Below are 25,227 nucleotides of genomic sequence, written 5' to 3'. Positions count from 1 at the left end.
AAAGGAGAATAATAATTAGAAAATTTTACAAATTGAATTGAAAGGAGAGTAATAAGAATATTTTACTAATTGAATTGAAAGGCGAGTAAGAATTAGAAAATGTTACTAATTGATTTGAAAGAAGAGTAATAATTAGAAAATGTTACTAATTGATTTGAAAAGAGAGTAATAATTTAAAAAATGTTACTAATTGATTTGAAAGGAAAGTAATAATTAGAAAATGTTACTAATTGATTTGAAAGGAGAGTAATAATTAAAAAATGTTACTAATTGATCTGAAAGGAAAGTAATAATTAGAAAATGTTACTAATTGATTTGAAAGGAAAGTAATAAGTAGAAAATGTAACTAATTGATTGGAAAGGGGAGTAATAATAAGAAAATTTTACAAATTGAATTGAAAGGAGAGTAATAATTAGAAAATGTTACTAATTGATTTGAAAGGAGAGTAATAATTAGAAAATGTTACTAATTGATTTGAAAGGAGAGTAATAATTAGAAAATGTTACTAATTGATTTGAAAGGAGAGTAAGAATTAAAAAATGTTACTAATTGATTTGAAAGAAGTGTAACAATAAGAAAATGTAACTATTTTAATTGAAAGGAGAGTAATAATTAGAAAATGTTACTAATTGATTTGAAAGGAGAGTAATAATTAAAAATGTCACTAATTGATTTGAAAGGAGAGTAATAATTAAAAATGTCACTAATTGATTTGAAAGGAGAGTAATAATTAAAAAATGTTACTAATTGATTTGAAAGGAGAGTAATAATTAGACAATGTTACTAATTGATTTGAAAGGAGAGTAATAATTAGAAAATGTTACTAATTGATTTGAAAAGAGAGTAATACTCAGAAAATGTTACTATTTGAATTGAAAGGAGAGTAATAATTAGAAAATGTTACTAATTGATTTGAAAGGAGAGTAATAAGAAAATTTTACAAATTGAATTGACAGGAGAGTAATAAGAAAATATTACAAATTGAATTGAAAGGAAAGTAATAATTAGAAAATGTTACTAATTGATTTGAAAGGAGAGTAATAATAAGAAAATGTTACTAATTGATTTGAAAGGAGAGTAATAATTAAAAAATGTTACTAATTGATTTGAAAGGAGAGTAATAATTAGAAAATGTTACAAATTGAATTGAAAGGAGAGTAATAATGAGAAAATTTTACAAATTGAATTGAAAGGAAAGTAATAATTAGAAAATGTTACTAATTGATTTGAAAGGAGAGTAATAATTAGAAAATGTTACTAATTGATTTGAAAGGAGAGTAATAATCAGAAAATGTTACTATTTGAATTGAAAGGAGAGTAATAATTAGAAAATGTTACTAATTGATGTGAAAGGAGAGTAATAAGAAAATTTTACAAATCGAATTGACAGGAGAGTAATAAGAAAATTTTACAAATTGAATTGAAAAGAAAAGTAATAATTAGAAAATGTTACTAATTGATTCGAAAGGAGAGTAATAATTAGACAATGCTACTAATTTATTTGAAAGGAGAGTAATAATTAAAAATGTTACTAATTGATTTGAAAGGAGAGTAATACTTAGAAAATGTTACTGATTGATTTGAAAGGAGAGTAATAATTAAAAATGTCACTAATTGATTTGAAAGGAGAGTAATAATTAAAAAATGTTACCAATTGATTTGAAAGGAAAGTAATAATTAGAAAATGTTACTAATTGATTTGAAAGGAGAGTAATAATAAGAAAATGTTACTAATTGATTTGAAAGGAAAGTAATAATTAGAAAATGTTACTAATTGATTTGAAAGCCGGGTACTAACAGGGAAATTTTACACATTGATTTGAGAGTAATAATAAGAACATTTTACAAATTGATATGAAAGGAGAGTAATAATTAGAAAAGGTTACTAATTGAATTGAAAGGAGAGTAATAATTAAAAAATGTTACTAATTGATTTGAAAGGAGAGTAATAATTAGAAAATGTTACTAATTGATTTGAAAGGAAAGTAATAATTACAAAATGTTACTAATTGATTTGAAAGGAGAGTAAGAATTAAAAAATGTTACTAATTGATTTGAAAGGAGAGTAATAATCAGAAAATGTTACTATTTGAACTGAAAGGAGAGTAATAATTAGAAAATGTTACTAATTGATTTGAAAGGAGAATAATAATTAGAAAATTTTACAAATTGATTTGAAAGGAGAGTAATAATAAGAAAATATTACTAATTGATTTGAAAGGAGAGTAATCATTAGAAAATGTTACTAATTGATTTGAAAGGACAGTAATAATTAAAAATGTTACTAATTGATTTAAATGGAAAGTAATAATTAGAAAATGTTACTAATTGATTTGAAAAGAGAGTAATAATTAGAAAATGTTACTAATTGATTTGAAAGGAAAGTAATAATTACAAAATGTTAATAATTGATTTGAAAGGGGAATAATAATAAGAAAATTTTACCAATTTAATTGAAAGGAGAGTAATAATTAGAAAATGTTACTAATTGATTTGAAAGGAGAGTAAGAATTAAAAAATGTTACTAATTGATTTGAAAGAAGTGTAACAATAAGAAAATGTAACTATTTGAATTGAAAGGAGAGTAATAATTAGAAAATGTTACTAATTGATTTGAAAGGAGAATAATAATTAGAAAATTTTACAAATTGAATTGAAAGGAGAGTAATAAGAATATTTTACTAATTGAATTGAAAGGCGAGTAAGAATTAGAAAATGTTACTAATTGATTTGAAAGAAGAGTAATAATTAGAAAATGTTACTAATTGATTTGAAAAGAGAGTAATAATTTAAAAAATGTTACTAATTGATTTGAAAGGAAAGTAATAGTTAGAAAATGTTACTAATTGATTTGAAAGGAGAGTAATAATTAAAAAATGTTACTAATTGATCTGAAAGGAAAGTAATAATTAGAAAATGTTACTAATTGATTTGAAAGGAAAGTAATAAGTAGAAAATGTAACTAATTGATTGGAAAAGTGAGTAATAATAAAAAAATTTTACAAATTGAATTGAAAGGAGAGTAATAATTAGAAAATGTTACTAATTGATTTGAAAGGAGAGTAATAATTAGAAAATGTTACTAATTGATTTGAAAGGAGAGTAATAATTAGAAAATGTTACTAATTGATTTGAAAGGAGAGTAAGAATTAAAAAATGTTACTAATTGATTTGAAAGAAGTGTAACAATAAGAAAATGTAACTATTTTAATTGAAAGGAGAGTAATAATTAGAAAATGTTACTAATTGATTTGAAAGGAGAGTAATAATTAAAAATGTCACTAATTGATTTGAAAGGAGAGTAATAATTAAAAATGTCACTAATTGATTTGAAAGGAGAGTAATAATTAAAAAATGTTACTAATTGATTTGAAAGGAGAGTAATAATTAGACAATGTTACTAATTGATTTGAAAGGAGAGTAATAATTAGAAAATGTTACTAATTGATTTGAAAGGAGAGTAATACTCAGAAAATGTTACTAATTGATTTGAAAGGAGAGTAATACTCAGAAAATGTTACTATTTGAATTGAAAGGAGAGTAATAATTAGAAAATGTTACTAATTGAATTGACAGGAGAGTAATAAGAAAATATTACAAATTGAATTGAAAGGAAAGTAATAATTAGAAAATGTTACTAATTGATTTGAAAGGAGAGTAATAATAAGAAAATGTTACTAATTGATTTGAAAGGAGAGTAATAATTAAAAAATGTTACTAATTGATTTGAAAGGAGAGTAATAATTAGAAAATGTTACAAATTGAATTGAAAGGAGAGTAATAATGAGAAAATTTTACAAATTGAATTGAAAGGAAAGTAATAATTAGAAAATGTTACTAATTGATTTGAAAGGAGAGTAATAATTAGAAAATGTTACTAATTGATTTGAAAGGAGAGTAATAATCAGAAAATGTTACTATTTGAATTGAAAGGAGAGTAATAATTAGAAAATGTTACTAATTGATGTGAAAGGAGAGTAATAAGAAAATTTTACAAATCGAATTGACAGGAGAGTAATAAGAAAATTTTACAAATTGAATTGAAAAGAAAAGTAATAATTAGAAAATGTTACTAATTGATTTGAAAGGAGAGTAATAATTAGACAATGCTACTAATTTATTTGAAAGGAGAGTAATAATTAAAAATGTTACTAATTGATTTGAAAGGAGAGTAATACTTAGAAAATGTTACTGATTGATTTGAAAGGAGAGTAATAATTAAAAATGTCACTAATTGATTTGAAAGGAGAGTAATAATTAAAAAATGTTACCAATTGATTTGAAAGGAAAGTAATAATTAGAAAATGTTACTAATTGATTTGAAAGGAGAGTAATAATAAGAAAATGTTACTAATTGATTTGAAAGGAAAGTAATAATTAGAAAATGTTACTAATTGATTTGAAAGGAAAGTAATAATTAGAAAATGTTACTAATTGATTTAAAAAGAAGAGTATTAATTAAAAAATGTTACTAATTGATTTGAAAGGAGAGTAATAATAAGAAAATTTTACAAATTGATTTGAAAGGAGAGTAATAATTAGAAAATGTTACTAATTGATTTGAAAGGAGAGTAATAATTAGAAAATGTTACTAATTGATTTGAAAGGAGAGTAATAATTAGAAAATGTTACTAATTGATTTGAAAGGAGAGTAAGAATTAAAAAATGTTACTAATTGATTTGAAAGAAGTGTAACAATAAGAAAATGTAACTATTTTAATTGAAAGGAGAGTAATAATTAGAAAATGTTACTAATTGATTTGAAAGGAGAGTAATAATTAAAAATGTCACTAATTGATTTGAAAGGAGAGTAATAATTAAAAATGTCACTAATTGATTTGAAAGGAGAGTAATAATTAAAAAATGTTACTAATTGATTTGAAAGGAGAGTAATAATTAGACAATGTTACTAATTGATTTGAAAGGAGAGTAATAATTAGAAAATGTTACTAATTGATTTGAAAGGAGAGTAATACTCAGAAAATGTTACTATTTGAATTGAAAGGAGAGTAATAATTAGAAAATGTTACTAATTGATTTGAAAGGAGAGTAATAAGAAAATTTTACAAATTGAATTGACAGGAGAGTAATAAGAAAATATTACAAATTGAATTGAAAGGAAAGTAATAATTAGAAAATGTTACTAATTGATTTGAAAGGAGAGTAATAATAAGAAAATGTTACTAATTGATTTGAAAGGAGAGTAATAATTAAAAAATGTTACTAATTGATTTGAAAGGAGAGTAATAATTAGAAAATGTTACAAATTGAATTGAAAGGAGAGTAATAATGAGAAAATTTTACAAATTGAATTGAAAGGAAAGTAATAATTAGAAAATGTTACTAATTGATTTGAAAGGAGAGTAATAATTAGAAAATGTTACTAATTGATTTGAAAGGAGAGTAATAATCAGAAAATGTTACTATTTGAATTGAAAGGAGAGTAATAATTAGAAAATGTTACTAATTGATGTGAAAGGAGAGTAATAAGAAAATTTTACAAATCGAATTGACAGGAGAGTAATAAGAAAATTTTACAAATTGAATTGAAAAGAAAAGTAATAATTAGAAAATGTTACTAATTGATTTGAAAGGAGAGTAATAATTAGACAATGCTACTAATTTATTTGAAAGGAGAGTAATAATTAAAAATGTTACTAATTGATTTGAAAGGAGAGTAATACTTAGAAAATGTTACTGATTGATTTGAAAGGAGAGTAATAATTAAAAATGTCACTAATTGATTTGAAAGGGGAGTAATAATTAAAAAATGTTACCAATTGATTTGAAAGGAAAGTAATAATTAGAAAATGTTACTAATTGATTTGAAAGGAGAGTAATAATAAGAAAATGTTACTAATTGATTTGAAAGGAAAGTAATAATTAGAAAATGTTACTAATTGATTTGAAAGGAAAGTAATAATTAGAAAATGTTACTAATTGATTTAAAAAGAAGAGTATTAATTAAAAAATGTTACTAATTGATTTGAAAGGAGAGTAATAATAAGAAAATTTTACAAATTGATTTGAAAGGAGAGTAATAATTAGAAAATGTTACTAATTGATTTGAAAGGAGAGTAATAATGTAAATGTTACTAATTGATTTGAAAGGAGAGTAATAAATAAAAATGTCACTAATTGATTGGAAAGGAGAGTAATAATTTAAAAATGTTACTAATTGTTTTGAAAGGAAAGTAATAATTACAAAATGTTACTAATTGATTCTAAAGGAAAGAAATAATTACAAAATGTTACTAATTGATTTGAAAGGGGAGTAATAATTTGAAAATGTTACTAATTGAATTGAAAGGAGAGTAATAATTAGAAAATGTTACTAATTGAATTGAAAGGAGAGTAATAATTAGAAAATTTTACAAATTGAATTGAAAGGAAAGTAAGAATTAGAAAATGTTACTAATTGATTTGAAAGGAGAGTAATAATTAAAAAAATGTTACTAATTGATTTGAAAGGAGAGTAATAATTAGAAAATGTTACTAATTGATTTGAAAGGAGCGTAATAACAGGAAACTTTTACAAATTGATTTGAAAGGAGAGTAATAATAAGAAAATGTTACAAATTGATTTGAAAGGAGCGTAATAATTAGAAAATGTTACTAATTGATTTGAAAGGAGAGTAATAATTAGAAAATGTTACTAATTGATTTGAAAGGAATGTAATAATTAGAAAATGTTACTAATTGATTTGAAGGAGAGTAATAATTAGAAAATGTCACTAATTGATTTGAAAGGGGAGTAATAATTAAAAAATGTTACCAATTGATTTGAAAGGAAAGTAATAATTAGAAAATGTTACTAATTGATTTGAAAGGAGAGTAATAATAAGAAAATGTTACTAATTGATTTGAAAGGAAAGTAATAATTAGAAAATGTTACTAATTGATTTGAAAGGAAAGTAATAATTAGAAAATGTTACTAATTGATTTAAAAAGAAGAGTATTAATTAAAAAATGTTACTAATTGATTTGAAAGGAGAGTAATAATAAGAAAATTTTACAAATTGATTTGAAAGGAGAGTAATAATTAGAAAATGTTACTAATTGATTTGAAAGGAGAGTAATAATGAAAATGTTACTAATTGATTTGAAAGGAGAGTAATAAATAAAAATGTCACTAATTGATTGGAAAGGAGAGTAATAATTTAAAAATGTTACTAATTGTTTTGAAAGGAAAGTAATAATTACAAAATGTTACTAATTGATTCTAAAGGAAAGTAATAATTACAAAATGTTACTAATTGATTTGAAAGGGGAGTAATAATTAGAAAATGTTACTAATTGAATTGAAAGGAGAGTAATAATTAGAAAATGTTACTAATTGAATTGAAAGGAGAGTAATAATTAGAAAATTTTACAAATTGAATTGAAAGGAAAGTAAGAATTAGAAAATGTTACTAATTGATTTGAAAGGAGAGTAATAATTAAAAAATGTTACTAATTGATTTGAAAGGAGAGTAATAATTAGAAAATGTTACTAATTGATTTGAAAGGAGCGTAATAACAGGAAACTTTTACAAATTGATTTGAAAGGAGAGTAATAATAAGAAAATGTTACAAATTGATTTGAAAGGAGCGTAATAATTAGAAAATGTTACTAATTGATTTGAAAGGAGAGTAATAATTAGAAAATGTTACTAATTGATTTGAAAGGAATGTAATAATTAGAAAATGTTACTAATTGATTTGAAGGAGAGTAATAATTAAAAAATGTTACTAATTGATTTAAAAGGAGAGTAATAATTAAAAAATGTTACTAATATGTTTGAAAGGAGAGTAATAATTAAAAAAATTTACTAATTGATTTGAAAGGAGAGAAATAATTAAAAAATGTTACTAATTGATTTGAAAGGAGAGAAATAATTAAAAAATGTTACTAATCGATTTGAAAGGAGAGTAATAATTAAAAATGTTACTAATTGATTTGAAAGGAGAGTAATAATTAAAAATGTTACAAATTTATTTGAAAGGAGAGTAATAATAAGAAAATGTTACTAATTGATTTGAAAGGAGAGTAATAATAAGAAAATGTTACTAATTGATTTGAAAGGAAAGTAATAATTAAAAAATGTTACTAATTGATTTGAAAGGAGAGTAATAATTAGAAAATGTTACTAATTGATTTGAAAGGAGAGTAATAATTAGAAAATGTTACTAATTGATTTGAAAGGAGAGTAATAATTAGAAAATGTTACTAATTGATTTGAAAGGAGAGTAATAATTAAAAAATGTTACTAATTGATTTGAAAGGAGAGTAATAATTAGAAAATGTTACTAATTGATTTGAAAGGAGAGAAATATTAAAAAAATTTAACTAATTGATTTGAAAGGAGAGTAATAATTAGAAAATGTTACTAATTGATTTGAAAGGAGAGTAATAATTAGAAAGTGTTACTAATTGATTTGAAAGGAGAGTAATAAGTAAAAAATGTTACTAATTGATTTGAAAGGAGAGAAATAATTAAAACATGTTACTAATTGATTTGAAAGGAGAGTAATAATTAGAAAATGTTACTAATTGATTTGAAAGGAGAGTAATAATTAAAAATGTCACTAATTGATTTGAAAGGAGAGTAATAATTAAAAAATGTTACGAATTGATTTGAAAGGTGAGTAATAATTAGAAAATGTTACTAATTGATTTGAAAGGAGAGTACAAATTAGAAAATGTTCCTAATTGATTTGAAAGGAGAGTAATAACAGGAAAATTGTACAAATTGATTTGAAAGAGAGTAATAATAAGAAAATTTTACAAATTGATTTGAAAGGAGAGTAATAATTAGAAAATGTTACTAATTGATTTTAAAGGAGAGTAATAATTAAAAAATGTTACTAATTGATTTGAAAGGAGAGTAATAATTAAAAAATGTTACTAATTGATTTGAAAGGAGAGTAATAATTAAAAAATGTTACTAATTGATTTGAAAGGAGAGTAATAATTAAAAAATGTTACTAATTGATTTGAAAGGAAAGTAATAATTAGAAAATGTTACTAATTGATTTTAAAGGAAAGTAATAATTAGAAAATGTTACTAATTGATTTGAAAGGGGAGTAATAATAAGAAAATTTTACAAATTGAATTGAAAGGAGAGTAATAATTAGAAAATGTTACTAATTGATTTGAAAGGAAAGTAATGATTAGAAAATGTTACTAATTGATTTAAAAAGAAGAGTATTAATTAAAAAATGTTACTAACTGATTTGAAAGGAGAATAATAATTAGAAAATTTTACAAATTGAATTGAAAGGAGAGTAATAATAAGAAAATGTTACTAATTGAATTGAAAGGAGAGTAATAATAAGAAAATTTTACAAATTGAATTGAAAGGAGAGTAATAATAAGAAAATGTTTCTAATTGATTTGATAGGAGAGTAACAATAAGAAAATGTTACAAATTGAATTGAAAGGAGAGTAATAAGAAAATGTTACTAATTGATTTGAAAGGAGAGTAATAATAAGAAAATGTTACAAATTGAATTGAAAGGAGAGTAATAATTAAAAAATGTTACCAATTGATTTGAAAGGAGAGTAATAATTAGACAATGCTACTAATTTATTTGAAAGGAGAGTAATAATTAAAAATGTTACTAATTGATTTGAAAGGAGAGTAATAATTAAAAATGTTACTAATTGATTTGAAAGGATAGTAATTCTTAGAAAATCTTACTAATTGATTTGAAAGGTGAGTAATAATTAGAAAATATTACTAATTGATTTGAAAGGAGAGTAATAATAAGAAAATGTTACTAATTGATTTGAAAGGAGAATAATTAGAAAATGTTACAAATTGAATTGAAAGGAGAGTAATAATAAGAAAATGTTACAAATTGAATTGAAAGGAGAGTAATAATAAGAAAATTTTTCAAATTGAATTGAAAGGAGAGTAATAATAAGAAAATTTTTCAAATTGAATTGAAAGGAAAGTAATAATTAGAAAATATTACTAATTGATTTGAAAGGAGAGTAATAATTAGAAAATGTTACTAATTGATTTGAAAGGAGAGTAATAATTAGAAAATGTTACTAATTGATTTGAAAGGAGAGTAATAATTAAAAATGTCACTAATTGATTTGAAAGGAGAGTAATAATTAAAAAATGTTACTAATTGATTTGAAAGGAGAGTAATAATTAGAAAATGTTACTAATTGATTTGAAAGGAGGGTAATAACAGGAAAATTTTACAAATTCATTTTAAAGAGAGTAATAATAGGAAAATTTTACAAATTGATTTGAAAGGAGAGTAATAATTAGAAAATGTTACTAATTGATTTGAAAGGAGAGTAATAATTAAAAAATGTAACTAATATGTTTGAAAGGAGAATAATAATTAAAAAATGTTACTAATTGATTTGAAAGGAGAGTAATAATTTGTTCCCAAAGTGCTTCACCAGGTTGTGGATTGCTACTCTTTCACCATTTTATGGTTATGGGTATGCTTAGTATACCACTCCTTCTCATGTAATTATGTTGCGGCAATTATTTAGGGTTTGTAGAGTATAGGTTATTAAGAAATGAGATCATGAGGTCATACAGTAAAGTATAAATTGTGTCATGGATAAACTAATGCTTTAGATAGGAGTGTTGCGATATTACAGGATGAGCCCGGCAATAATATTGGTAACTAATGCTCTCTGAGTACTTGTTTTGCCATGATTTATCCTTTTTGTAATTTGTATAGAGCACAGACATATATACTTCCACACCTGGTCAACTATGTTACTCAACATGGGGATCTTTTCTCCTGTGAGCATTTCCTTACAATTATAAATCAGAAAATAGGCAATTCAAAATAATCTTTCATCCGTTCATAGCGTAGTTTCCATAATATGGACGATTTGTGTTTGTCACATGTAAGAAGGGACTCATAGCCGGTACTGCAGAGACCATTGTCTTGTAGGTTCTTTCTGATCATTAATAAATGACTCAAAGTTATCAAAAAAAAATATAGTTTTTTTATTATATGCTCAGTATATTTTTGGTGCAGAGATAAAAAGTGTCCAACATTGTTAAGTGTGACATATTAAATAAATTATATTATTGCTTCGATCATGCTAATTGGTTTTTGTCTGATGCATCAAATTAGATGTCTTCTTTGTCCTTTCCAAGGTCACTTTAATGTATAACAATAAGACAGTTATAAATACATTGTCATAGTTTTAGATTACCCTTATCCCCCTGCCCCTCTAGCATTATTTCTTCCAAAGACACCTAGCGGTAATACATTATTTTCCTTGGCTGGAAGAATCCATTCTGCCATTATAACAATGTACAAGAACCACAGTATATGTGTATTCTTTGTTAGTTAATAAAACCCATGTCAACTGTATACCAATCTCTTTTCCTCTTTTCAAATCTCTTTTCCTCTTTTCAAATATCTTTTCACTTACTACATACATACACAAACATGACAGAAAACAGACACCCAACAGTAGAAATAGATATTGAAAAATTTCCTGCTATTTTACGTTGACCTAGACCACCTTCATATTTACCCATGATCTGTCCTCACAGAAATTCTGATAGGTCTGATGCCCGTTTGGTCCATGGCATGCTGTTAATTTCAATGATGTTAATTTCAATACATGTTGTTAATTTCAATGAGATATTCTAACTTATTTCAGCATTATTCTATCTGTAAATATGAATAAGTATCCACTAATCTCATGAAAAATATTTTAATATCTATTCTTTTCTGTCATGTCTGTGTAAACAGAATATTTTGGATATTGCAGGATGGCCGTGGCCGACATTCCACAAAACTAAGAACCTGTACTGCCATGAATTATCCCCCTCCCAATTATAGAAAACAAAAGAGGATAACTCCTAGGCAACTCATAACTAGAGAAAAAAAAATATTTGCTACAAGATTTTCTCTGGATTAAAAACTGACCTTGTAAGAAAAAGAAGAAATAGAATGAGTATGGTGAAGGTACAAAATGTATGAAACTTATGTTCACAACTTACATCTGGCTGAGACAGTTGTCGTCTGTGATGTTGTCGCTTGGGTGATAATGTGGGGCTCTCCTTCGACGTTGATGTACCCCGGGTGCGAGGTAAGGTGTTGCTTTTGTGCACTAGCAATTGGTTTTTGGATGGCTTCAGTGGTTTTGATGCAACTGACAAATCAAATTGAAAACAAACTAATATATTAAAAGTACATTAAAAGCAATAAAAACAGTTATTGAAAAAATTTCAGAAGATGCAGGAGAGAGGAGGAGGAGGAGGAGGATAGATACAAATCAATGATTACGCAAATTTTACATGTTTGTGATTTGTGTGTTTAAAGCCATTAAAATAAACCAGCACCAAAATGTCTTTTCCTTCCACATGACTGATTTCAACCAAATATTCAATTTCACACAAGCTACAACAATAAAACTTTATATATGCCATATTGGTTATGTCCTTCGAATGGATGATGGCCATATCCCAAAAGGCATCTTGTATGGAGAGCTGGCAAAAGGACAGCGCCCCAGAAATCGCCTGGCTCTCTATTACAAGGACGTATGCAAATGTAACCTGAAACTGTGAGCATCGACCCTGGCAGCTTGGAGCGATGGGCAGACGACTGCAGTGCCTAGTGAGGTGCTGTACAGCAGAGAGAGGAGAGGATAACTGAAACCTGATGCTGGAAAACACCAAGGCGCATGTCATTATCTCCAGAGATAGAAGATTGCCTACTCTCTCTCTCTATATATATATATATATATATATATATATATACAAACATAAACTAATATGCAGTTTAACCTGAGCAAAAATATTACGTTGGGATATGAGGAAGGAGAAGAATATAGGATGAGGAAAAGATGAATTTTTTCTGAAATGATTATAGTCTACACTTCTAGACTATGTCATCGACTGCCAGAAAGATAAAACGGATATCCATATCACTAAATCAGCACTAAGTGTAGATGACTGTTGGACTGACCACCGTCTGGTCATCACACGTGCTAAATATACTACTAGAAAGAAGCCCAAATTTGAATTAAAACAGCAATCTCGGAAAAAATATAACCCCTCAAAACTTCACCTAACAGAGGTAAAAACAAAAAATACCAACACACCATCGAACAACAAATTCGTATAAACCCAACCAATTCTTGCAACCTGGAAGAAGAATGGTTGTCAATCAGTAAGATTATTAATGAATCAACCAAAGTCATAGTTGATTTAAAGAAAAAGAAAAATCAAAACTGGTTTGATGAAAACTGTGCTGAAATTAATCAACTCATTCAAGAAAAGATAAACGCTCGCCATGCTCATAAATAAGACCCTCGAAGCCGGCATAAAATCAACATCTACAGAAACCGCAAAAAACAGTGTCAATCAAAATTACGGGAACATGAAAACAAATGGTGGCAGCTGAAAGCTTTAGAATTGGAGGGTTTTGCAGAAGCCCGCGACCTTAGAAATCTCCATGCTGGTGTAAAACAAATTTTTGGCCTCATCTGATCCTCAATCGGAACACTCCTTGCAGCAGACAATGCCACCATCCTCAACGATCCACAATCAATTCTGGATCGTTGGAAGGAGCATTTTCCACTCTACACAATAAAGAATCTTCTGCAGATGAGGACTTTCTCAAAATGATCCCACAGTACCCAACGCAATTATGGATGAATGCACCATTGCACCACCATCATTTACAGAATTTCTAATTGCGATGGAGCAAATGAAAGTAAATAAAGCCCCTGGGCCTGATAATATCCCCCTTCGAACTTATCCACCATGGTGGACAACATCTGAAAACAAGACTATTCACTCTCATTCTTAAGATGTGGAAAGAACGTCAAGTACCAAAGGATCTGAAATAGTAACCATCTTCAAAAAGGGTAACCGAAAATCATGTGACAATTACTGTGGGATTGCCCTTTTGTCCATAATGGGAAAAATCTTTGCCCGCATACTACTAAATCGCTTGCTGCAAGTCACGGAATCCATCCTCCCAGAATTTCAGTGCGGCTTCCATGCCTCTCGGGGAACAATAGATATGATTTTCTGTGCGAGACAGCTGCAGGAGAAAAGCAGGTAACAACAGAACTCTATCTTGTATTTTATGACCTGCAAAAAGCATTCGATAGCGTTCCAAGAGATGCAATGTGGAAAGTTCTAAAGCAATTTGATTGCCCAATCCACTTTGTAGAACGCATCCAGGCACTGCATGAAGGCATGTCAGCATATGTATCGCACCAAGGCAAGGAAACAAAAAAGTTTCCAGTTACCTGTGGACCAAAAAAAGGTTGTGTCCTTGCACCTACCCTCTTTTCCTTATATTTTGCTGGAATGCTGCACGGACTTCCCTCAAATAACCCGGGGGTGGACATTAGGTACCGTTATGATGGGGGACTTTTCAAGCCTGCTAGACTAAAATCTCAAAGCCTTGTGAAATTCCAACACATCACAGAGCTTCAATATGCAGATGACAACATGGTCCTTAGCCATTCCAAGGAAGACATCCAGAGATCCGTAAACAACTTCACGGCAGCCTACCATTGCTTTGGACTCTCTGTTAATATTGGTAAGACAAAAGTGTTAGTACAACCAGTACCCAATACCATCTCACAGGACGTAAGCATTCATATAAATGACACTCCTCTTGAGCAAGTAGATCACTTTCCATATCTCGGTAGCATAATATCAGAAAAGTGCTCAAATGAGAATGAAATAGAGAGCTTTCTGTAAACTGATGAAGCACGTCTTACATAATAAACATCTTTCAATAAAAACTAAACTCATGGTATACCACGCGATTGTTATACCTACGCTTCTGTATGGGTGTGAGACCTGGACTATATACCAAAATGATCTCATTAAACTAAAAAAATTCCACCCACAAAAACTTCAAGCTATACTGAACATCAAATGGTATGACTATGTAACCAACACAAGCGTTCTTGAGAGAGCAAACAGCTGCATTATTGAGGTCATCACCATGAGGCACAGACTCCGTTGGTTGGGGCATATCCTCAGAATGGATGAAAACAGACTCCCTCGACAAATCCTGTACTCCGAGCTAGCCACAGGAAAAAGACCTATCGGCCGCCCTCTACTGCAATATAAGGACCAACTCAAAACCACACTAAAAACACCGGATTTGATCTTCACATCTGGGAAACAACATCTCAGGATCGGTGCCTGTGGCGCCAATCCATCACACACAGTACCAAAGGATACGAGGCAGAAAGAAGAAGACTGGTGGAGATCAAGAGGCAGGCAAGAAAAAATCGTGCTGAACAACAACGCCCCCTGCCAAGCATTGTTTGCTTTCTCTGCCCAGGCAAATTTCACGCTCAGATTGGTCTGAGAAGCCATTTGTGATCCAAACACTAAGGGAAGAGGAAACTGAAATTCTCAGATACGAAAAATCTGCCGACGACGACATATGTGAAATGATTATTGTCTTCACATATGTGAAGTGCTAATCAGTTTATGGTGTCTTGAAATTACTTTTATAGCTAAACCATGTGAACAACAGAACAGTGTGTTCACCTACAACATTTTGCCAAAGAATAACAAGTCCATCTCCGCAGTTTCACATGAGTTTTATTGCTGATTCAAAATTTCAAACAGGTGGTTTTCACTCAAAACACAATCTTAATTTGAATTATTTCATATTACAAAGTCCACTAATGAATAGCAGACTTGTAGGAACTCGACGGGTGGTGTGTATACGAGAAAATGTGAAATACACCCAGCAAAATTTGCCACACTTTCAGAATAGCTCCATCCAAAGGCATACTGTTGAATTTAGCATCAATAATAATGTAAGATTATTTTGGCTCATAAATTGCTCATTGTCAAGAGTTGGGATCAAAAGATTTTGAACAATAGTGTAAGTAGCCTCTTTTGTAGAGTTTGACACCATGATTGGTGTCAGATGATAACTACCAACATCAGATTTGTTCAAAAAAGTATTTGAAAGGTTATATCTTTTGCATGTGGTTGCATCTGTAACTTATGGATTACTCAGGTTGAGGAAACAACAAAAAATCTCTAAAAATCAATCTTATTACAAACTTTTAAATACCAGCCAATTATCCAAGTTCCAACTAAGCTCAATCAATGCAAAATTTCTGTGGATCTTTTCAACACAGCATGAAGGCAGTATGATTAACAAAAAAGCAAATCAAAATGCATGTGATAATCACAGCATAAGACCATATGAAGTTTATTCTTTATCTCAATATTTTATAGCAATCCACAAAGTACATGTATGAAATTGAAAGTGTATGAAATTAAGCTTTGAAGGGGGTTATTTGCATGGAACTGGCCTAAATCAACAGAACAATACTGGAAAAAGACACAAACTTAAAGAAATAAATTAATGAACACAGAAACAAGAAAAGAATGTTTATTTTATCAAATGTTAATTCAAAACAATTGATGTTGATCAAAAGTTTTGAAACTTGATGATTGTAACCATTTTCATAAATGTTCATTACCTCTGCTTCACTCCATATACAAGGCAATTAAAATAAAATCACCAAAACGCTTTGTTCTTCCATCTGTTAGATTTCAAGACATTTAAGCATCGCCTCTTATCTCTCCTTGTTCTTTTCTTGGTTTCTTTTCTAAAAATAACAAAAGATTCATCCTAACCTTTTTCTCTTCATGTCGGTCATTTTTTTTTTTTTTTTAAATCAAATTTCTCTGATCATTGCTTGATAATAAAAGATTAATCAAAAACAAGTTGATCAATTGTATAGTCCATCTGCCTTTTTAAAATTTATTTCTCCATCCATATCCATATATATATATATATATATATATATATATGCACTTCCTGGTTTTACATCAGTTCTGCTTCCATGATGGAAATTTATTTTTTCTGCATAAGTTTGATTTTCTTACTATACTAGCCTGGGTGGCCGGCGTTGCCTGGGTGTTTGGAGGTGTGTGTTGAGCAAAAAAAAAAAAAAAAAAAAAAAAAAAAGTGGTAGTAGGTAGGCAGGCTCGAACCTGTACTGCAAGAGATGAAAAGAATGCGAAAAAAAAAATGTGACATTTTTGCTGTTGCACCAATCACCAAACTGGAAGTGACGTAGGTTTAAATTAAGGCTAGTCAATCGAAAAGAGGATGATTTTCGAAAATATCAGTGAAAAAAGCGACCCCTCCCTGTAGAAAAGTCCCCAGTTGAGGGTGAAGGAATTAATGTTTTTAGTCAATTTTTCAATATTTGTCATCTGAAGGGTCAAGCTTCAAAACGATACCGATCTCATAAAAATCCGTCACCTCTATCAAAAGTTTTAGGCAGACATACAAACATACATTTAAACAGACACATGAGATTTATATTATAGACTAGCGGGGCTACCCGGCGTTGCTCAGGACCATATAAACTATGAGAAAATTGAATTTGACTTTGAATATATTTGTTATTCTTAGGAGAGAGGAATTTTTAATGTCTATGTATCATTTGCTATTTTGAGCAAAAGAATACCTAGGACGGGTATTACACGTATGAAATAATTATATCTTACCTAGGGTAGGTAATTTACAACATTTATATGAAATAATTTTATGTTTGCAAGGACGGGTAATATACAACACATATTTAAAATAATTTTACCTACACTAAGACGGGTAATATACAACACATATTTAAAATAATTTTACCTACACTAAGACCGGCAATATACAACACATATGAATCAATTTCACATACTTTTTTTTAACCTCAAAACGGACATTACTTTCTCCAACCCAACCGCCAAGAGCATGTTTAAAATTATCATAATCATGCTTCTTTCTACCCACCACTACAACCATCACATCATTCCTGGATAATAACATAAAAAATTTAACAAAATATAGATCACCCCCTAAAGAAACTGGTCTAGTAAACTTTCGTAGAAAACCAACAATATATATGTATTAATCTAATTTTGAGAAGCCATATCCGGAATCAACTTCACAAATGAAGTAATTTTGAGATAGGAAATTGTTTAAGCCGTTTGCGGTACAAACTTTATATTCTACCACCCTAATTTAATCCAGAGCAATGCTGATTATTCTGCTAATATATATTTGCCTTTATCTCATTCAATCCCGGGCAACGCCAGGTATTTTGCTAATATATATTTCCATCAATCTCTTTCAACCCCGAGCAACGCCGGGGATATTGCTAGTAAATTATCTTATGTATCTCATTCAAGCTTGAGTAATGCCGGGTATTCTGCTAGTGTATATGTGCTGCTATCTAATACAATCCCGGGCGATGCCAAGTACCCGTCTATACTGTATTTGTACCTATATCATTTAATCCCAGGCGATGCCAGGTATTCTCTTAGTATTTATTTGCAACTGGAATGTTACAAATAAGCTCCTAGCGTGCACTCGAATCATTTACTTGATTTTTGGAATCAGCGGTTCAGCTATGTAATTTTTGGGATATGACATCTGTCAATTTTTTGTCTCAAAATTAGTATGTCACTTTGGATTATAATAACACGACAAAGAGAGCTGACATCACATCCGGTGACATGATTAAGCATTTTTTTCAAATATGTATAAACAATAAAAAGACCCTTAAACTTAACACACAAGGTGGTCAAGTGGGTGATCGCTCTTGGACTTAAGCTTTGTATACTGTCAGAAAAGATACTACACTAATCCCACGCAGAGCCAAGAAAGATAACTTTTTTTCAGTTTCGCCTTTTTTATACTGAAAAGCCAAAGAAACACACGGCAAGTGAAAAAAATTGCGAAAATAGCAAGTAAAAGTCGCCGAAATTAAAGGTACACTCAAGTTCGTTTCGTAATTCTTAGATATTATAATATACAGAGCATATAAAAAGTTTTAAGAATGAGTGACCCCACCGAGCCCCCCCAACCTCAAAAAACGCCTTTTGCGGACATACACAAAAAAATGCACACTCACACACACACACATTTTTGCTTTTATATTATAGACTAGTGGGGGTACCAGGCGTTGCCCAGCTGTTTAGAGGTGTGTGTGCTTTTGGACAAATCAAAACAAAAGAATAATAAAAAATCGTGGCCCAGATGTTTGTATCGGGGGTGGAGGGGTAGTTTAAAGAAAAAAGTTTGGTGGGTAAGTAGGAAGGATCGAACCCGAAGTCTGGAGGCGAAGTTGGAAAATAAAGTAAAAAAAAAAAAAATGTGTGCCGTTAACCGCTCGGCTAGCAAGAAATAATAACGGAAACAGATTTTAATTTATTTAAGTATTAAGAATTGGCAGGTGCCCGCACTTAATGAGGTCACATTAGCAGCAGAGTTAACTTTCACTGCAAGGCAGTTTTTTTTATTTACTGCTGGGCAGTTTTTTTTTTTGTTTCCCCAAGATGTTGGGGGGGGGGGAGCCATCTCCCCATAAAAAAGAATTGTCCAAATTGAATAGCAATTGTCTGATATAAGGAGAAACTCCACATTGATCAAAGCTGATTGCTTTTGGACGTTCCCGGCGATCGCGCCAGGAATGATGCTACCTTAAGCTCCGAATTAGTTTCACTTTTATACGAAAAAGCCGAATCAAAATGCGGCGATCCAAAAATGTGGAATATTTAACGTTTCAAAGTCGGGCAAATTAAATAGATGGGCGACCCCCGTTGTTAACTCATAGATATGATTTAGACTTGCTATAAAAAGTTTTAAAAATGAACACCCCCCCCCAGAACCCGCTGGATAAAAACCTTTTGTGGACATACACACAAACAAACAAACACACATTTTCACTTTTATATATATATATATATATATATATATACACACACATACTAGCGGGGGTACCTGGTGTTGCCCCAAGTGTTTATAGGGTGGGGAGGGGTAAATCAAAACTAAAGACAATGATCATCTATATTACAATAATATTTGAAAATGAGGCTACATTAAAGGGAGGTCATTCATAGTCTTGTACAGGGTTGTCAAATTGGTCTTTTTAAAGCCAAATTTTGCTCATTTGGCCTTTTGGGGAACAATTTGGCCTATTTTTAAAGCGTAATGTACAGACCAACTAAAGAAGAAATAAGAATATTATATAAATTAAACTTCTCGCCTATTAAAAATGAGGAACAATTATAACTCATTGACTTAGAATGAGAGCATTGTCAAATTGATGGTTTAATATGGTTAAATGTGTGCTAATTTTTGCATTAAATACTAATCCCTGTAAATCCTTAACAGCACATCTAATGGCTACCATAATATTTAGTTTGCTGCACATTATAATAGTTAATACAAAATTTCAGACAGATTAGCCCAGTAGTTTCCAAGAAAAAGTGGAATGAACAGACAAAGAGAAATATAATATAGATTGCTAACAGTTGGATAACTCATGAAACTGCAGTAGAGTGTTAAGATAAGCCACATAAAACCTTTAAACACCAGAAGAAAAAGAAAAAAGCAACAATATATATATATATATATATATATATATATATATACCTAACCTAATGCCTTAGGTAGCTTTTTGTTGGCACATTCTGAAAGTTTAAAATCAATAATAGTTTAAATATTAAATGAAATATAATAGACAAAAAACATTAATTATTGGAGAGTTAGTTTGGCATTTGTAATACTTTTCAACTAGATATAATTGAAATTAATACTTTTCAACTAGATATAATTGAAATTAATATTTTTCAACTAAATATAATTGAAATTAATATTTTTCAACTAAATATAATTGAATTTTTTTATAAGATGCAGATGATACTGGTTGACAAGATTAAAACGTCTTCAAAAAAAGTTTCATTTCATTATTTTTTTTTATTTTTTAAATTCAATTTTTTTTTTTTTTTTTAAATTCATCAAATTTTTTTTTTTTTTTTTTAAATTCATCAAATTTGTCTTGATCTGTAGATTTCACTTGATGAACCGCTTTTCATTTTGATGACAATCTAGAGTTGGCCACATATCTTTCAATTTCGGCTTATAAAGCTTTTGGTGATCCTTTAGCTTGTAATTTGCATACCAACCGTATCTTATGGCGTTTCATTTTACTGCACCCCACACAAAGAAATCAAGGATTTATAGTCAAGTGAGCTGGGAGACAAGATGTCAAGTGTGGTCAACAAAATTCTCTAACAACCAACGCCTGGATCTTTCAGTTAGTATGATAGGATGTGAAGTCTGGCTGCCACATGGACAGACTACCTTGCTCAGCACGTGGATGTAGCCATCAGTGTTCAGCTGGAGAAAGAAGTGAGCTGACATGGCATCACCTTCCCCACTGACAATGCGAAGACTATGGTTGTCACTGGAAATTTTGCCTGCATGACTCTGGTCATATATTTGGTTGGAGAAGTGAGTCACATGTTATTTTGAGAGTTAATCTTCTGGTCTTGGCTTCAGTGAAGGGTTCAATTTTGCATGTTTTTCTTCTATCGCTTTTTCTCATCCTGTATGAAATGTAGAGGTTTTCATGGACACCCAATCTACTGAGCTTTACACGCATGTCTTTTTCCCTTGTGATGCGATGCGTTGACTCGCTGAGTTCATTCTCAAAAATCTTCTAAACTTCAGCAACTTTGTCACAATGTTACTTTGTTGTAGTCGAATCCAAAACCTTTCAATTCCTTAACTTTTTCTATCGTCATCCGATTGTAAAATTTACTCAAATATGAAATTTATTTATTGTAAAATTTACTCAAATATGAAATTTATTTATTGTAAAATTTACTCAAATATGAAATTTATTTATTGTAAAATTTACTCAAATATGAAATTTATTTATTGTAAAATTTACTTAAATATGAAATTTATTTATTGTAAAATTTACTTAAATATGAAATTTATTTATTGTAAAATTTACTTAAATATGAAATTTATTTATTGTAAAATTTACTTAAATATGAAATTTATTTATTGTAAAATTTACTTAAATATGAAATTTATTTATTGTAAAATTTACTCAAATATGAAATTTATTTATTGTAAAATTTACTTAAATATGAAATTTATTTATTGTAAAATTTACTTAAATATGAAATTTATTTATTGTAAAATTTACTTAAATATGAAATTTATTTATTGTAAAATTTACTTAAATATGAAATTTATTTATTGTAAAATTTACTCAAATATGAAATTTATTTATTGTAAAATTTACTTAAATATGAAATTTATTTATTGTAAAATTTACTTAAATATGAAATTTATTTATTGTAAAATTTACTCAAATATGAAATTTATTTATTGTAAAATTTACTTAAATATGAAATTTATTTATTGTAAAATTTACTCAAATATGAAATTTATTTATTGTAAAATTTACTCAAATGATATTTTAATTTATGCAGATTTTGTATATATTTTTATAGTCAATTTTCTATTGATTCTTATATATTATAAAAGATGTGACTTCCAAAATAAAAATATATATCCATATGACTTGGGTGCATCAGCTTAAATCGAAACCAAACTTTGTGAAGAAAATATACTTTAGTTCCTTCAGCTATAATCGAAATCAAAACCAAAACTTTAGAATTCTTGGTAAAATTATTTCAAGAAATGGAAAGTCATACCAATTAAACGACAGTCACTCGGAAGTAAAAAGCTGTGTGATACACAAAATAAGACACATGCAATGATTAATGTATCGATAATTTCTGCTGAATTAAAAATTAGGAAATTTTAGCTGCAACCAAGCTCTTCCTTGAATATCTTGACGGCCGTGAAAATATGAACTGAAATATTGCAATGGAGATGTGAAATTAGTGACTAACATCATTGAGATTCAAGAGAATCGTGTTATGGTAGCCAAAAAGATTCTCAACAATACCAAATAGTTAGTAGAGCTGGGGATCCTTTGTTTCTCCTCAGAGAAGAAATTCTGCCAAAACAAATGGCATAACTGCAGAACAGGTGGCTAGCTTACAGTCTGGGCAAAATCCCACATGTCATAGCAACAAGTTCTTTCGAACGGCTTTGGATGTATTTCCAACAAACATTATGTGATCATTCCCAATATTTTCAAAAAGGGACTGAAATTGCTGCCCATTGCTGTCAAACACTGGATGGAGAGGAAAGCTTTATGTATGGCTACAGGACTTGGCTCTCTGTCACACCTCCAGAAGAACTTTTTCAATTTAGTCCCGTAACTCCCCTGATTACAAATTTTTCTATGTTAACCCCATGAAACACTGAATAAAGGCTGATTATCAAGATCAAACTGGTGTTCAGGCATCTTTTGTAGGATGCTGTGAAGATCACTTGTTCCAGGTTGCTGAGCGGCTCGGGCGACTTGTTTGAAGGACTATTCAGAAAAACCTCCATCAGATGCACTTTGAATTTTGAAAATACATCATTATTGTTTGCCTTCAGCATTCAAAGTTTGTGAAAATAAATTTGTGAGAGAGTAATAATCAATCCGCTTTCTTTAAGGATCATTCAATAGTCCTTTTTAACAAGCGGGGTCAATGGAGGTTCGCAAATCATGCTAGTTGTTAACTTACAATCCTCAATCAATTATGGTAAATGTGAAAACATCAACATCTGAAATTTTAAAGATTATGCTTCATTGGCCTGCGATTTTTCCCATATCAGTCTATTAATAATTTTCAGTGAATTTAAACTTTGAAGATTAAAAAAAAAAAAACAAGACTGCTACAATTGTGTTGCACAAGTCTTCCTGTCTTTGAAGATCAGCATTAAACAATAATATTTGTAAAAAGAAAAAGTGAAAAGCATTAAAAAATATAAATATCAAATTAAAACAAAAAGTCGCAAAAGAAAATGAAACAAAAAATATGAACAAAGAAAGGAAAAAAAAAGGAAAAATGAAAGAAAATATGAAAAATAAAAAAAAAAATGGAAAAATAAAAAAAGCTGAATAAAGATGAAAATGGAGGTTTTTCTGTCAACACTAAAACTGGATAGAAAAACTAAAATGAAAATTTCATCTGACAATTTTGTATGATGAGGTTAAAAAAGAAACTGAAACGAAAAAGGTGAGTAATGAAGCTGAACAAGAGATGAAGATGAAAGTTCAAGAAAACAAAACATACATTTTCTGTCAGGTGCAAATGTCTTAGATTTTGGACGATTGATAGTTTTGGTTATTTTGTGTACTATTCTGTTATTTTCATGTTTTGGATGATTTAATGCAAAACTTTCACAAATCCAATTTATTAAAGCTGAAATCTACTCGAGGATACAAAATGATCAGCAGAACGAACAAAATTGAATTACTCATATTTTTATGGTTAACTAATATTGGTAGACATTGTATATGAAGATAACCATGTTATAGTCCGCAAGGAAGCAATCCTATGATAACATATCCCACAGATCAGAAGTTCTTCAAAAGTAACTGTCCACTGAAATTCTGTTTGATGTTAGGCACGCAAAAGGAAAGTTCTTTGCATTTGTGATAGAAAGACAAGTTCTTGCTGTAAAAGAAAGCAAAGATTTAAACTCAATCACTTTCCACAGAACAATCGAGTAGAGAAAGACTATCTTGTGAGAAAGGGGCTGCAGAAAACAGAAGATATTTTCAACTGTCAAGGCAAAAATGCACTGAGGGAGATCTCCCCAGATATGGCAGCAGTACGATCTTCAGACACTTCCACAGAACGCAAAAAAAAAAGCTTATTCAAAGAACAGGTTATAAAAAAACTAATATTTCATGAGTTGAATATTGTTAGATATTTCTTAGTATCTCTTGAAGCCATTTAAACATTTTCATCACTGTCATGCTTAAGTTGCAAAGGGCATTTTTATGTACAAAATAAATACCCACATTAGTTGGTAACAGTTTCTATCCATAGATAAAGGCAGTGGTATTTATAGCATAATGTAAATAAGCTAGTTAGCAATCAAGAGTGAGCCTATTATTAAGTGTCAGTCTGGCTGACCTCTGGCAAGCCCCCCCCCCAACCCATCCACCCATTTCTTGGCAGACCCCTAACACACTTAGGGTAAAGCAGAAAATGAAGTGATTTGTTTTCTGGCCTCCCTGGCTCACTTGGATGATTCACACCTGGCACCTGGGATGGGTTAGGGTAGGGCATAAGAGTGGGAAACTACAACAATAAGGATGAGGAATCACACAGATACAAGATAGATCTGCCTTTACCCATCACATGGGAGAAGGAGAGGTAAGTAATGTTAACTGATTGTGCCCCCCCCCGAAAATCTTGCCAATTCCAAATGAATCATTTCTGAGATATCGATAGGTGCAGACGCAGACGGTGCAGCATTGCTCAAGTGACTAATTTCACTCAATACTCATTGGCAACTTGAT

At 29.3% G+C, this 25,227-nt stretch overlaps 1 protein-coding gene across 5 annotated transcripts in view; it reads right to left on the bottom strand.

Annotated features, from left to right (window-relative positions):
• LOC145263673 (spastin-like) overlaps window positions 1–25,227 on the bottom strand; it is a 314,215-nt gene that overhangs the window by 173,378 nt on the left and 115,610 nt on the right. For all 5 annotated transcript variants that reach the window (XM_080120548.1, XM_080120549.1, XM_080120547.1 and 2 more), the window contains one exon: window positions 11,984–12,135. In XM_080120548.1, the coding sequence (XP_079976674.1) occupies window positions 11,984–12,135 (152 nt within the window). The remainder of the gene's footprint in view (window positions 1–11,983; window positions 12,136–25,227) is intronic.

This window comes from Euprymna scolopes, chromosome 39, assembly GCF_053919585.1.
Source record: "Euprymna scolopes isolate OS-2025 chromosome 39, ASM5391958v1, whole genome shotgun sequence".
NCBI classification, from domain to species: domain Eukaryota; kingdom Metazoa; phylum Mollusca; class Cephalopoda; order Sepiida; family Sepiolidae; genus Euprymna; species Euprymna scolopes.
The sequence above is the reverse complement of the archived record's forward strand: the minus strand, read 5'-3'. Positions and strand labels throughout refer to the sequence as shown.